Source organism: Meles meles, chromosome 20, assembly GCF_922984935.1.
Source record: "Meles meles chromosome 20, mMelMel3.1 paternal haplotype, whole genome shotgun sequence".
Classification (NCBI taxonomy): Eukaryota; Metazoa; Chordata; class Mammalia; order Carnivora; family Mustelidae; genus Meles; species Meles meles.
The window spans coordinates 22,004,541-22,018,468 of NC_060085.1; the positions used below are offsets into that span (position 1 = coordinate 22,004,541).

At 44.8% G+C, this 13,928-nt stretch overlaps 2 protein-coding genes across 3 annotated transcripts; one reads left to right on the top strand and one right to left on the bottom strand.

The window, feature by feature from the left end:
• Positions 1 to 5: 5 nt before the first annotated feature.
• On the bottom strand, positions 6 to 11,569 carry GLT8D1 (glycosyltransferase 8 domain containing 1). 2 transcript variants are annotated; one of them, XM_045991672.1, is made up of 10 exons: positions 11,454 to 11,569; positions 7,164 to 7,217; positions 6,982 to 7,080; positions 4,189 to 4,402; positions 2,555 to 2,672; positions 1,939 to 2,023; positions 1,470 to 1,582; positions 928 to 1,094; positions 699 to 811; positions 6 to 526 (listed from the first exon to the last, which is right to left on the bottom strand). In XM_045991672.1, the coding sequence occupies exons 2-10, from the start codon at positions 7,177 to 7,179 to the stop codon at positions 336 to 338; spliced, it is 1,116 nt and encodes a 371-aa protein (XP_045847628.1). In that variant the 5' UTR covers positions 7,180 to 7,217; positions 11,454 to 11,569; the 3' UTR covers positions 6 to 335. The 2 variants fall into 2 exon arrangements, with proteins under 2 accessions (XP_045847628.1, XP_045847627.1); XM_045991671.1 differs by lacking the exon at positions 11,454 to 11,569 and adding an exon at positions 11,329 to 11,447.
• A 146-nt stretch (positions 11,570 to 11,715) lies between these two features.
• On the top strand, positions 11,716 to 13,699 carry SPCS1 (signal peptidase complex subunit 1). The gene is given in 5 exon segments (XM_045991673.1): positions 11,716 to 12,099; positions 12,102 to 12,148; positions 12,476 to 12,535; positions 12,620 to 12,706; positions 13,196 to 13,699. Coding segments are annotated over 5 exon segments (696 nt in total). The 5' UTR covers positions 11,716 to 11,723; the 3' UTR covers positions 13,322 to 13,699.
• Positions 13,700 to 13,928: the final 229 nt, after the last annotated feature.

Here is a 13,928-nt window from a genome sequence, read left to right on the forward strand (position 1 = left end):
ACCTATTGAAAAAATGTAGGTTTCACTTTATTAACAGCTCAGACCACAGGTTAAGATTACAAAATTAAAACCAAGCAGCAGTGTTGAATTAGCTGTACCATCCCTGTCAGTCCATTCACCTCTGGTCATTCAGCATGGTAGTAAGCAAACACTTGGTAAGGCAGATGGGAGACATTTATTGTCTGTTAGCCAGGGTAGTCTGTCCTCTTTACCCAGCTGAAATGTCCCTTTTTCCATGGGTTGCCGCAGATTGGCTTGGAAGCCTTGCAACTGTTACTTCCCACACATACTGTCTTCCAGGATTTCCTGAGAAATGCTTATAGCATAAATTACTTTTATTTTATATTTGAGATCTCCATATGTCTTCGGATCAGGCTGAATTTGCCTGTTGGGTCTGGAATATACCATTTTTCCCAGACATCAGAATAGGAAGCTGTTCTTCCCCATGGCTTAAAGTGACCATTCCAATGGAGTAACTTGGCAGCCTTTACAAACTGGGGTGAATATCGTTTTCCAGCACTGGAACCTTACATTGAGAGAAAAAGAGCCAAATGATTGTACTAGTATTAGTCAGAAATAAGAACGCCACATCAAATTGGAGAAAACTTAAAGGAAACTAGATATATCCCATCCCTGAGACTAGTCCTTCAATTAATTCCTTATTAGCTCAGGCCTTCTGGTGAATTTTTTCGACTTACCAAGGTGGCGGACGTTCCACATGGGGTCGATGGTAGAGTGCTGTTGATAAAATACGATCAGCAGAGGAGGTGTGGTGGTGCTGCCAGCCAGCGTTCTGCTGTACAGCCCCTCTCTTGGGGGAGAGAACAAATGGAAGGTGTTAGTGGAGAATCCCGGCAAATTAGTCTTCAGACCGCCCCCGCAGGGTTGAAATAAGGGTCTTCACAGGGTGGTCAGCTATATACTTACTCTACATTGAGTTTCATCCATTTTTCCAGCTGGTTAGTTATATTCTGTTTTTTCCATTCTGTCAGGTTTGCAACAAAAACTCCAGGATTAAATGAGCAGGTGCTGGCTTTCATGGAAAGTTTACGAATTCTTTCCTTTTTATAGTCAAGATAGCCGATGTAATTGTACTTAAAACAGATGGGATATATAGTATGTTTACTGCTTCAAAGAGAATAGATATATAACCAATAGTAAAGAAAAAAACCTGCTGATTTAACTACTTGGATTATCAGCAGAGGGTTCCATGTAAAGGAAATAGGTTGACATTTCAGATTCCAAGTTAGAGTAGGAACCTAGAATAAACATACTAAGCCAGATATTCAAGGAGAATCAGGTTGTCAGGTTCACTGACCAAGCCATAGGAAAGCAACCTTGAGTTCTGGGATGAACTGAGGAACGTAAACGGCAAAGAGGAAAGCTCACTGGTTTTGCCGCCTTCCCCCCATTACCCTGCGTTATAGAGCATGGAAGTGTCTGAACAAGATACCCAATAAGTAACTCACTTGGTTCCCTGCTCCACGGATGACAACTTTGGTAGAGGCTGAGTCGCAATCTTCTGAAAATGCAGCTGCATGTCCTGGTTTCAGTGGCGTATTATAAAGGGCAAGAATATCCCCTGAAATAGACAAAATTTAAGATTTACACTTCTTTGTTAAGATTTACACTTTAAATTGCCTCAAGATGCCCACTCCTCGGGGCGCCTGGGTGGCTCAGTGGGTTGAGCCTATGCCTTCAGCTCAGGTCGTGATCTCAGGGTCTTGGGATCGAGCTTGCTTCCCCCTTTCTCTGTCTCTGCCTGCCCCTCTGCCTACTTGTAATCTCTGTCAAATAAATAAATACAATCTTAAGGAAAAAAAAAAAATGCCCACTCCTTCCAATTAGGATGACCTTTTAGAGGATACCATAAATAAAACAACCACAACCGCCCACACTCTGGACAAGAAAAGCACCAATGGTGACAATCTTCGGTACCTTGCACAATTACATCATCATCCATATAAATGGCCTTCTTTGCACTGGGAACCAGAACTGGCAAGTAGAACCTTGCAAAGGTTAACTGGGAAATAAAAAGTAAAGAGGCAATAAGATTCGTCAGTGGCTATGCATTTATTATAAATTCCCAGAATGCTGCTCGTGCGCATGCAGGAGACAGCAGAAGGGCTCAAGAACCGCCCCACCTGGGCCCCCCCAGGAAGCTACTTGGCAGTGTACCCAGTTACTCAGGCACTCCAGTCCTTTTCTAATACAGCTGACCCTTGAACAATGCAGGGCTTAGGGATAACGGCCCTCTGGACAGTCAAAAATCCACACAAAACATAACTCCCCCAAAACTTGATAACCTACTATGGACTAGAAATCTTACCTAGAATATAAACCATCAACATATTTTGTGTTACATGAATTATATACTGCATTGCAATAATGTAAGCTAGAAAAAATGTTAAAATCAGAAAAAACATTTACAGTACTGTATCAAAAAAATCCATACTGAAAAAATCTGCATGTAAGTGGACTCCTGTAGTTCAAACCTGTGTTGTTCTAGAGTCAACTAAACTCCCAAGTACAAACAAGGATGCAGAGAACTCACTGGTTTTACGGATTCCCCCTGGTCAGGATCCTCCTTTACTTTCCCTTCCAAAAGTTTAGTGTCAAAAGTCACAATTTTGTACCTGATGCTTTTCAAGGTACTGCTGCCGAGCCAGGACCTGATGAAAATAAAGCACCAAATTTCACTTTTATATAACCATATCCCCACAGCCTCCTCTGTGCCTTCTAAGGGCACAACCTAAGAGGAACCCTGGTGACCAGAGAGGTGTCTTACAGCCCCTTCACCTATGCAAACCTTGGTTTCTTCACCAGCAGGGAGGGTATGCCCACCCACGTCCCTGCCTGAACCAAGGTTCTGTGGTGATGGATAGTGCTCCCACCGGGCTCACACTTGAAATCACTAAACTCTCTGTGGAGTTGAGACCATCCCATTACCACATGTGGTCCAACTCTTGTCTCTCCACATACATGAAGAAAAATCAGAATATGATGGTAGTGAAAGCTAATTATCAATAAAGTGGGAATCACCCCATTATAGACTCATTAATTCACTGTAATGACTAATTCTTCGAGTCTAAGGTATTGTCTCTAAGAAAAGTCTATATTCTCTAAGGTAGGTACTGCACATTCTTTCTGTAGCTACTCTAATACCGTATTTGTTTTTACATTTTAGATGGAGTTTTTAAAATATGGGGAAAAAAGTCATCACAGTTTTCTCAACTAAACATGAACCATGTAGAAAGCCACAAGGACAGGAATGTTTCAGAACTCTGGCAACTGGGGCACCTGAGTGGCTCAGTTGTTAAGCAGCTGCCTTCAGCTGAGGTCATGATCCCAGGGTCCTGGGACTGATCTCCACATCTGGCTCCTCACTCAGTGGGGAGTCTGCTCCTCCCTCTCTCTGCCTGCCTCTCTACCTACCTGTGCTATCTGTCAAATAAAATCTTAGAAAGAAAAAAAAAAAAAAAAGAACTTTGACAACTGTTAACCTGTTAGACAAGATGTTTCTTTGACTAAATTTCATAAATCTGAATTCAGAGCATTTTTAAGACCTAGGTGAGTTTTTGTTAATCAGCTTAGGATTCTATAATTAGTTACAGCAATTGTAGTAAGGAACATTTACTGAATGATTGTTATTAGTGTTTTTTTATATATTTTCTCATTAAGTTAGGAATTTTCACCCTACACTTAGAGATGTAGAAATGGGCTCCAAGGGGTTAAATAAATGTTCCCCAATCACTCTGGGCCAGGATCCAGATTCTGTGTCCGCTCACTTCACCACACCACCTTGCCATTCCTCCCCCATCCCATCCCACTCTAGACTTACTCAGGGTATGTCCATGAAATAAGGAACTTGTAATAGGATGTAAATTAACATATTGCATCTTTCACCAAGAAACTCATTACCAAATGGTATCAGCCTGAGTCGACAATGTGTATATGCCACAGCTGATTTACATCTTGGCACAAATTCCTTTATTGTTTCTCCTACAATGAGGAAATGCTTATGATCCAATCACATGGAAAGACATGTCATATGTGCAGTTCTGATGTGGTATAATCCCAGCTGTATAGAAAAAGTATATACATATAGAAAAAAAACTTCCTGGATTGGCAGCTGGCCTGTCCTAGAGCATCCTCTAGAAGCAGAATCATCAGGCAAGCAGAGCTCACCGGAGATGGTCTGCTGTACCATTGAGTGTAACAAGGTAGAACATCACATTGGAGCGAGTGTTGTGCTGAATGCTGTTTATAGCTGCAATGGCCCCCCCGAGCCTATCTTCAGATGCAGCAATGACCACAGGAATCTCCTCTTGTCTCCCGTCTACAGCTTGTCGGGGAACATTTGGGACAAAGTCTATGGGCTGAAACCCCACAATTCCTGAATCTGCAAAGAACACACACAAGGAAGGTATTGTGATACAAACAGTCTCATGAGATTTTGAATAGAGAGCCCAAGACATGAAAAGAGGTAAGGTGAGGATTATACTTACCTCATTCTCCCCTCATTGCAATGTGAGGCATATGGCCCAGAAACTTTTTCCTATGTGTAACAAGGCTTGTGGAAAAGCAGGAGCATTAAGAAAAAAAAAAGGTGGACTGAATTCTGATACACTATAGGTGGGAACACAACAGAATCTTCCTAGAATGTATTTTAGCAATTTGTATCAAGAACTTTGGGGCACCAGGGTGGCTCAGTAGGTTGAAGCCTCTGCCTTTGGCTCAGGTCATGGTCTCAGGGTCCTGGGATCGAGCCCTGCATCAGGCTCTCTGCTCAGTGGGAACTGCTTCCTCTCTCTCTCTGCCTGCCTCTCTGCCTACTTGTAATCCCTATCAAAAAAAAAAACAAAACAAGACAAAAACCTTAAATGGGGGGTGCCTGGCTGCCTCCGTCGGGGAAACTGTGCGACTCTTGATATCATGGTCGTGAGTTCTAGCTCCATATCAGGGGCTGAGATTACCTGTATAAATAAACTAACCTCAAACAGGTACATGGCCTCTGAGCCAGTAATTCCCCTTGTCCTCTCTTAAGGATAAAATCTGAGAAGTTAATCAGAAGTCACAAGTTTGTTTATAATTGTGAAAACCTAGAAACAGACTAAACAGTTGTTTTTGTTTTTTTTTTTTAAGATTTTATTTATTTATTTGATAGAGATCACAAGTAGGCAGAGAGGCAGGCAGAGAGAGAGGGAGAAGCAGGCTCCCCACTGAGCAGAGAGCCCGATACAGGGCTCGATCCCAGGATTCTGGGATCATGACCCAAGCTGAAGGCAGAGGCTTTAACCCACTGAGCCACCCAGGTGCCCCTAAACAGTTGTTTTTCAAACTATGAATTATGTCCCATAAATAGGCATAAAATCAGTTTAGTGTGTCACAATCAGAATTTGAGTAGGAAAACAGTTCCTGAATTAGAGCAGAATTAGGAACGTATCAGACTGCATCACACACAGCAACAGTACTGTTTCATAAGGGTTCTTTTTTGCCTTTTGTAATATACATTCATTTACATTCACTGAACACCTAATATATGGAAGGCAACACCTAGGCACTGGGGTTGTAGCCATGAATAAAACAGACAAATCTCCGCCATCATAAAGGGCAGACAATAAGCAAGTACACATGATACACTTGTGTGCTCTATGTAACACGTTTCTGTGGGGGGTGCCATCAGAAAAAGTCTGAGTCATTACACCAGGACTTTTTCCTGTGGAGACAAACTACATGGCATTAAAATTATATATGAGGAGGATCTAGGGGCGCCTGGGTGGTTCAGTCGGTTAAGCCACTGCCTTCAGCTCAGGTCATGATCCCAGGGTCCTGGGATCGAGTCCCACATTGGGCTCTCTGCTCAGCAGGGAGCCTGCTTCTCTCTCTGCCTCTTCCTGCCTCTCTGCCTACTTGTGCGCATGCTCTTGCGCTCTCTCTGACAAATAAATAAATAAATAAAATCTTAAAAAAAAAAAAGGGGTACCTACCACCATGGTGACTTGCTTCAGATACAATCACATGGAAAACCTGTCATGTGCAGTTTAGAGAGTGCATAATCTCATAATAGAAAAAATATATACACAGGAAGAAAAACCCAGGAAGGTACTATGCCAAACTCTTAAGGACAGTTCTCTCTAGGTAATGAAATATGTATCCAATGAAAATTTACTGAGCACCTCCTGTGTACCCGCCATCATCTATACGCACGTGAGATAAAGGAGCAAACAAATTATTCTCATGGAGCCTGACTGCTTTTTCATTTTTATAAATGTTCCCACCAGAACATACACTCCTTTATGTATATATGTAAATATACCGTGTTACAAAACACGCTATCGGAGCACTCAGTGAAGGTCAGGGAAAGCTATCAGTCTTTTCTTGCTGTGGTCAACTACGGTGTGCAGCAACCCCAAAGTGATTTTTGGCAAACATCCTGAAGCCTCAAACATCCCTCAGTACCAAAGCAGGAGCAGTGTGAACAATTAATTTAAAAGAACTGACAACAGAATTATACAATAAAGTGGTTTTTAAATCAGTTGGTAGGCTCGATGGTTTTGTGCTTAGTCCCAGTGACACTCTTCCACAGGTTAAAGGAAAGTGACCACACTGACACTAGTAAACAGGGCAGGCATCAAAGAGCAGCATCACTCACCTGTCCCCACCTCTGAAGCCCCCTGTGACATGCCACAGTGTGAGCAGAGAGCAGTCCACGAAGGTTCCTCTAAGGCCTCTGATGTAGTGAAAAGGATCTACCCTTATCAAACCCCTAACAAACCTCCACACAACAGAGAGGAGGGGTAGGGGCGAGGCTGCAGGAGCACAATGAGTACTTCCACTCCCTTTCCCAGAGCCTAACAGCTTCCGTAAGGACAAGAAAACTTTCTTTTCCTTTAGCCTAGTGACGTAACTTGGGATGCCGGGATACAGGGAACTCCAGGCCCTCAATAGATGCCAAGGCACTAGTGAGGGCTCCCATACCTGAAGCCTCGTTCCTTAGCAAACTGCTCAGGCCGAGGAAGTTATGATGCAAAACCAGTAAGAAGAGAGCAACAGCCAGGACCAGGATGATGATGTTTACTGAAATACAGGAAAAGCCTGCATTACATCTCTTTACCTTTTAAGAAGCTATAAAAACAACGTAATTTATACAAAGAGCATACCTTTACGGAATGACATCTTTCTCTTCTGTCTTATATAAATATTAGTTTTTAACCCTACAAGACAAAACAGGCCCCCAAAGTCAGCAGGTACATGAGAATTACCATCAAAATGCCTCAACGCTTTTATTCAGGTAGAAACATACAGTATTTTCTGCCAGAAACTCATTTTGAATTAACAGTTTCCACGAACCCAAATTGAGATCTGAATTTTATATAGTAGTCATGATAATAAAATACTTGCAAATAACTTGGGAGAAACAGATAGCCTTGTACATTAAATGTCAGCAGATGAAAACCAAAATAAATTCTACCAAGAGGAATACTTGCGTGTCTAACCACGATGAAAATGTTTTCCAAATGAATTTCTACTCAAAATTCCTAGTTAAATAAGAGATGGACTGAGTTATCTATGATCAAATAACCTGAGTTCAGCCTCAAAGGTACAAAACGTCCTTGTTCTGAGTTGTATCCCGCTCCGCTTTAATTGGAATTAAAGAGAAAAACATTTTCCAAATTCATTTAAAACTATAACAGAGAGAGGCACCTGGGTGGCTCAGTCAATTAAGCATCTGCCTTGGGATGGAGCCCTGCATCGGGCACCCTGCTTGGTGGGAAGCGTCTCCCTCTTCCTCTGCCTGCTGCTCCCCCTGCTTGTGCTCTGTCAAATAAATAAATAAAATCTTAAAATAATAGGGGCACCTGGCTGTCTCAGTCAGTAGAGCATGGGACTCTTGATCTAGGGTTTGTGAGTTTGAGCCCCACAGTGATGTAGAGATCACTTAAAAAATAAACAAAAAAGTAAAATGTAAAATAATCACAATCATAATTCAGTGGAAATGAAAATACGTGTGTAACTAAATTAAACGATCAGATTTCTACAACATCTCTGGATAATGTTTCCTTAAAAGATTTTATGCATCCAGGATACTATGATCTTACCCCTAAGACCTTTACCCTTTTCTACTTCATTCTCCCCCATGGGAGTACCTAACATTTACATAAGGCTATTAACTTCAAAAAGCACTTTGAATTATAGCATATTTCTAAAATCAAAGTAAGTCTGAATTAATTTCACTGTAGAAGTTGTGCCTATCAGACACTTGATTTCTCAAGGCCTTTGAAAAAAAGAGAAATATATTGAAGGATTTTTTTTTTTTTAGATTTTATTTATTTATTTGACAGACAGAGATCACAAGGAAGCAGAGAGGCGGGCAGAGAAAGAGGAAGGGAAGCAGCTCCCTGCTGAGCAGAGAGCCCGATGCGATGCGGGGCTCCATCCCAGGACCCTGGGATCATGACCTGAGCCGAAGGCAGAGGCTTTAACCCACTGAGTCACCCAGGCGCCCCTTGAAGGATTGTTTTAAAAACTGGGGATTATCAATCACACTACAAATTTGGGAGAAAATAATTCAGACTCCCAAAGAACAATCAAAAATACACACACACTCTTTCCCTCTCTCATTTCTTTCGACAGCACTATATATAAAGTACATTATACCAATGAAATTCTCTAAAGAACCCACATAATTATATACCCTGAGCAGTGCACATCTATCACACGGTGAGCTGAGCCTTTCCTCCAGAAACTGGCTGACCAGGAGCTGCTTAGACAAAACTGTAGCATCTGCTGCTTGGAGCCAATTTCCACCAAGACTGGAAAAAACTACCTCACTTGAATAAATGTCATTTATTTAATGGTACAAGAGACAGTGTTTTAGCTCAATAACTAACTGTTACTTAACAGATAGTATGTGGACTGAGAGATGTATGTATCTGTGCTATTCCAGTTAGCTAGACACAAAAAACCCACAATCCTTAATTACTTAAGGAGATCAGCAGGGGAGAAACCACTTGCCTCGAAAACGCTTCTACAATTATCTATATGCAAAATGCCAATTATTATGAGCATGTCTGATCCACACTTCCTTTCCTGGTGCAATTCTTTGTAGTGAAATTCACTGATGTGGTTAGAAAGATTTCTCAAAACTTCACACATGGATCCTAGGATGTGTAACAGTGGCTGTAGTTTTCTAAGAGGACACAGCTGTGAACAATGTGATCAGCCATATTCAATTTTTCCCTTTGGAAATTCTTTTTTTTTTGTTTAGAAATTATAAATAAAACCTCCACATTCCCAAATCACTCACAAAACACACACACGCATACAGCCAGGACAGGCATATCCAGAAATACGGGTGAAGAAACCTTAAGGAGAAAGAACACCATTTTTTTAAATTGGCTAGTCCCTGCATTAGTCCCCACATTCTCGGCAGCTGTGCATACGTTTCCACTTTCCCTCTTGTTAATATGTAGCCCTATGAAAGACCATTCCACAGATGCTCTGTAACTTAACCTCTAACTGTTTCCTTGGTGCAGCTTCAGCAAACACTCCCTCTCTGCTGGATCAGACCCATCAGTGTATCATGCTTTTCTATCTTCCAGTTAATTAAAAAAAAAAAAAAGCAAAAGACACCATTCCCCATAAGCCAGTTGATCCACAGACCCATTTCTCTGCTCCCTTCACTCTAAAAGCTTGGGAAATTTTCATCTCTCGCTCCACTCCCTCTCCTCTCCAGCCAGACTTCTGTCCCTAAGGTTCCATTCAAATTGATCTCGTTGAGGTCACAAAAGACCAAGGCCATCTTTCTGTTGCCTTATCCATCCCCTCAGAGGCCATCAGTAAAGTTCACCACAGCCCCTCAATTATGAAATTATCTCGTTTGCTTTTTTATTTCTGTGTTCCCAGACTAGAAGGTGAGCTCTATGAGAACAGAAACCGCACTGAAGTGTTTACTGTTGTAGCCTCACCATCTAAAAACCATGACTGGTATTCGGCATGTGGTATTTGTTGTAATTAGGAGCAATGGTGGTTCTCAGCGCAGAAAGGGAACACCACCTTTGATAAGTCAAGAAAATACATTTCAATATAAGGACCAGCATGGATTCCAACAAAAGAGCTCTCTCAAATGGAACCTGACAGGTAATTTCCTTTTCCCATCATATCTTATAGCTCCAACACCGTAAAGCCTTTATAGCAAATGTCACACTGTGAAGTGCCTTTAAAAAGGGATAACACAGGGGGCGCCTGGGTGGCTCAGTGGGTTAAGCCGCTGCCTTTGGCTCAGGTCATGATCTCGGGGTCCTGGGATCGAGTCCCGCATCGGGCAGGGAGCCTGCTTCCCTCTTTCTCTCTCTGCCTGCCTCTCTACTTGTGATCTCTCTCTGTAATAAATAAATAAAACTTAAAAAAAAAAAAAAGGATAACACAGGGTGACTGGCTAGCTTCAGTTTCGGAAGACAGTGACTATCTCCAGGTTGTGAGTTCAAGGCCCATGCTAGGTGTAGACACTGCTTAAATAAATAAAACTTTAAGAGGTGGGGGAGGGATAGGTCTATTTCTACATTCAACAGAAAGTCTATTAAGTCTCTGTCAGGCTGAAAGATCTGGAAAGGCACTAAGGATATATCCACTTTCTCCTACCTCTTCATCTGGCTAGCTGCTACTTGGCTTTCAGGACTCACAGAAGACTGTCCCAAACCCCACATTTGGCTGCACGTGCCCTGAGCTCCCTATCCCTATCCCCCAGGCCTCCCTATCCCAGAATAAATCCTGCAGTCACTTATTCCTGGTGTGATGCCATTGTCTCCCCTGACAAGCTCTGGGCTCTAGGAAGGCTAGGGCCTGATGTTGGTCACAGCAGTATCCTAGGCCCACTGCGTGGCCCAGAAAAAGGTTCCGTGAATGTGCCGAATGTGTGGATGAGGGCGGCAGTCCCGGGAGTGCTGAGAATCCCACCGTCTGTGACCCCGACACACAACACAGCAGAGAGGCCAGAGGCCCGGGTTTCCCAGGGCGGTTTCTCTCCGAAACATAGGCACCCCATCTCGCTCATAGCGACAAGGGAGAGCCTAAGTTTGGGAGAATAACACCAGCCCTGAGAGAGAGGCAGAGCGAACCCCTGATGGGTCTCTACTGGGAGGGCCCGATGCAGCCCGCGAACACGCCGCACCGCCAACTAGGAGACTCTCCGGGTGGGAGTATCTCTCCATTCTCATGCAGGGAAGGCCGAGGGCGGGTCCCCTTTTCAAGGGGATGCCCTTTCTCTCGAGGATGTGGTCCGAGGTAGTCCCCTCTAAATTCTAGGAATCATTAGGGCCCCCTTACGCTTAGGAACGACGGGGGCGATGAGACGCTCCGGAAGCTCCCCCCAGGCGCAGAGACACCCCACACTGTTCTGTTAGGATGCAGCCGAGCCGTTCTCTTCGGACGCTCTCCGCGGCCGCCCTTACCGGCAGCCGGAGGAGGAGGAGCCACCGTGCGCGCCGCGGCCCGCCCCGCCAGCTCAGCGCCCGCGTCGCAGGCCTGGGGGCCCAGTTCGCCGCCGGGCCGCCGGCCTCCCCGCACTCGCGACTGGGCCCACTAGCCCGCTAGCTCCGCAGCCGCCGCGCACTCCGCCCACCCGCAGCCGGCCCGCCGCTCCGACCGCAGGAGCGTGGCGCCGAACAGGCGCCGCCGGGCAGCCCCGCCGCTGGGGTCCTCGCCGAGAAAGGCCGGTCGCCATGGAGACAGGGGGCGCGCCGGCAGCCGTTGTGCCGAGGTGGTGCCGGGGAGAGCAGTTTGTTGGGCTGGGGCCGCGGCTCCGGGCACCCGACAGCATTGACGGCGAACCTTTCCCGGGCGCGCGATGCCTCCTCTCGGCCGTCACCACCTCAGCCCTCGAGGATAGGGCGCCGGGCTCCCGCGGCTCCGAAAGCGCCGGTGGCCTGGAGATGGCGCGGGGCGGGGCCTCGGGCCGGTCGGGTCTTTGGGAAACATCCGCTTCCGGGGCCGCGGCCATCCCACTGCTCGGCTCCGCGGGACCCCGGAGCTGCCCGTGGTATCGGATACCGGCGCGTGCGGTCCCTGAGTCCCGGCTGCCCTCGCCCGGCTGCCAGCCTCTCAGCCAGTCATGTTGGAGCATCTGAGCTCGCTGCCCACACAAATGGTGAGGGCTGGGCCCCGAGACCCCACGCAGCTCCGCCGCCCTTGTCGGAGCTCTGATCCTGTGCGGCTCGGATAGTTGCCTTGCCGACTCTTTCCTGAATTGTGCTTCCCGGGTCCCCATCTCTCTACCACCGGGAGGAGCCCCCTGCCCGTGCTCTGCTAGGATGCTTCCGTTTCCCCCAGGAAACCCAGAATTTCATCCCTTGCCCAGTTTGGGGTAGGCCCCTGACGTTGGGGTTGCCCGGTGCCAAAGCTGGGAGGCCAGGCCAGGAACCGTGCCTCTTTCCGTGGTGGAACCACTTCCTGCTTTGCTCTTCTTCACCCCTAGGATTACAAGGGCCAGAAGCTAGCCGAACAGATGTTTCAGGGAATTATTCTTTTTTCTGCAGTAAGTATTGGTTTTGCGTAGTATCCTTTTCCTCCCTCTCCCCTAACCAGCTTGATTGCAATTAATACACTTCGTTTGTTTCAGATAGTTGGATTTATCTACGGGTACGTGGCTGAACAGTTCGGGTGGACTGTCTATATAGTTATGGCCGGATTTGCTTTTTCGTGTTTGGTAAGAAGTTTGTGGGTGTTCGGATGTTAGTGGCATGTGAAGCGTTCTGAATTTGGTTACCCGGTTTGGTTGGACCTAGCAGTGGGAACCGGCACCAACGTTCCGAAACCTACTTTTGCCATCAGTGTTTCACCTTGCTGTCACTGGAAAAGTAGAATGCCAAAAAGAGATAAAGTTGCGTATAAAAGGACACAGCTCATTTCTGTTGGCAGCTGCTCCAATTAGTAATCTTAAAGTCAGGGCTCGCAGGAATTCCCTATAGTCTTCACAATGCTCCCGCCTCACCTTTTACTTCTTAAAGCCTTGTGTGTAAATGGTGAGGGTTGTACCCAATTCTTAAAATTACGTTGTCTGGGCAGGGATTGTCCGTTTTGCTGCTGCTGTTTTTACCCTTTGCATAGGAGGTATTTGGGGGACCAGGTATTATACCCAATTCTCTTTCAAACTTTTAATGCTTAATATTGATGGATTTTCTCTGTTCTGGTTCAGTTGACACTTCCTCCATGGCCCATTTACCGCCGGCACCCCCTCAAGTGGTTACCTGTTCAAGACTCAGGCTCAGAAGACAAGAAACCAGGGGAAAGGAAAATTAAGAGGCATGCTAAAAATAACTAATTGGGTTTTTCATGATTTAGCTTTACTCTTGCACCTGCTTTCCTTTTGCTTGAGAGGAGCTCAGTTTTTATACCCAAAACATGAGCTAAAACCTACTGCTGCTCTTTCCGCACAGCTGCGTGTAGATTTTGTTCTCCTTATCTTTCACTTCCAGCTCAGCTGGCTTTTGACTTATAAATACTTCAGACCTCTTCTTCATAATATTCCTCTGAAATGAGAACAGAAAATACAAGTATGCAAAGTTTCTTTCAGGTCTACCAAAATGATGAATAAATGCCTCTTAAATGAAAGTACAATTTAACTGTCAAAGTTTTATAATTCACTATAAGTGGTTAAATTGTTTTAATGTTTGCAATTAAAACTCAGTGCAAGTCTGTGTCTAAAGTCTTTTATTCATTGCTCTGTAAGAAAACCTATGAGTAAAAGCCAAAGTTAGAAGTTTGTGGTTCTCAGAGCATCATTTCTATTTCCTTTAGCTGAAAGTTCCTAAAAGATGTCTTTCTTGACAGTAAGCACCTATGAAAAAATTTAATGTAAATTTGTGGGAAGGTAATATTTGGGTACCACTAAAATAAGGCTTTTGTTAAGCAGAAAAAATTCAATCCAT

Coding starts and splice junctions, on each gene's coding strand:
- GLT8D1 (XM_045991672.1), bottom strand. Junction 1,583..1,938: donor TGATGATGTAATTGTGCAAG/GTACCGAAGATT, acceptor TGTCTATTTCAG/GGGATATTCTTGCCCTTTAT. Junction 527..698: donor GTGGAACGTCCGCCACCTTG/GTAAGTCGAAAA, acceptor TCTCAATGTAAG/GTTCCAGTGCTGGAAAACGA.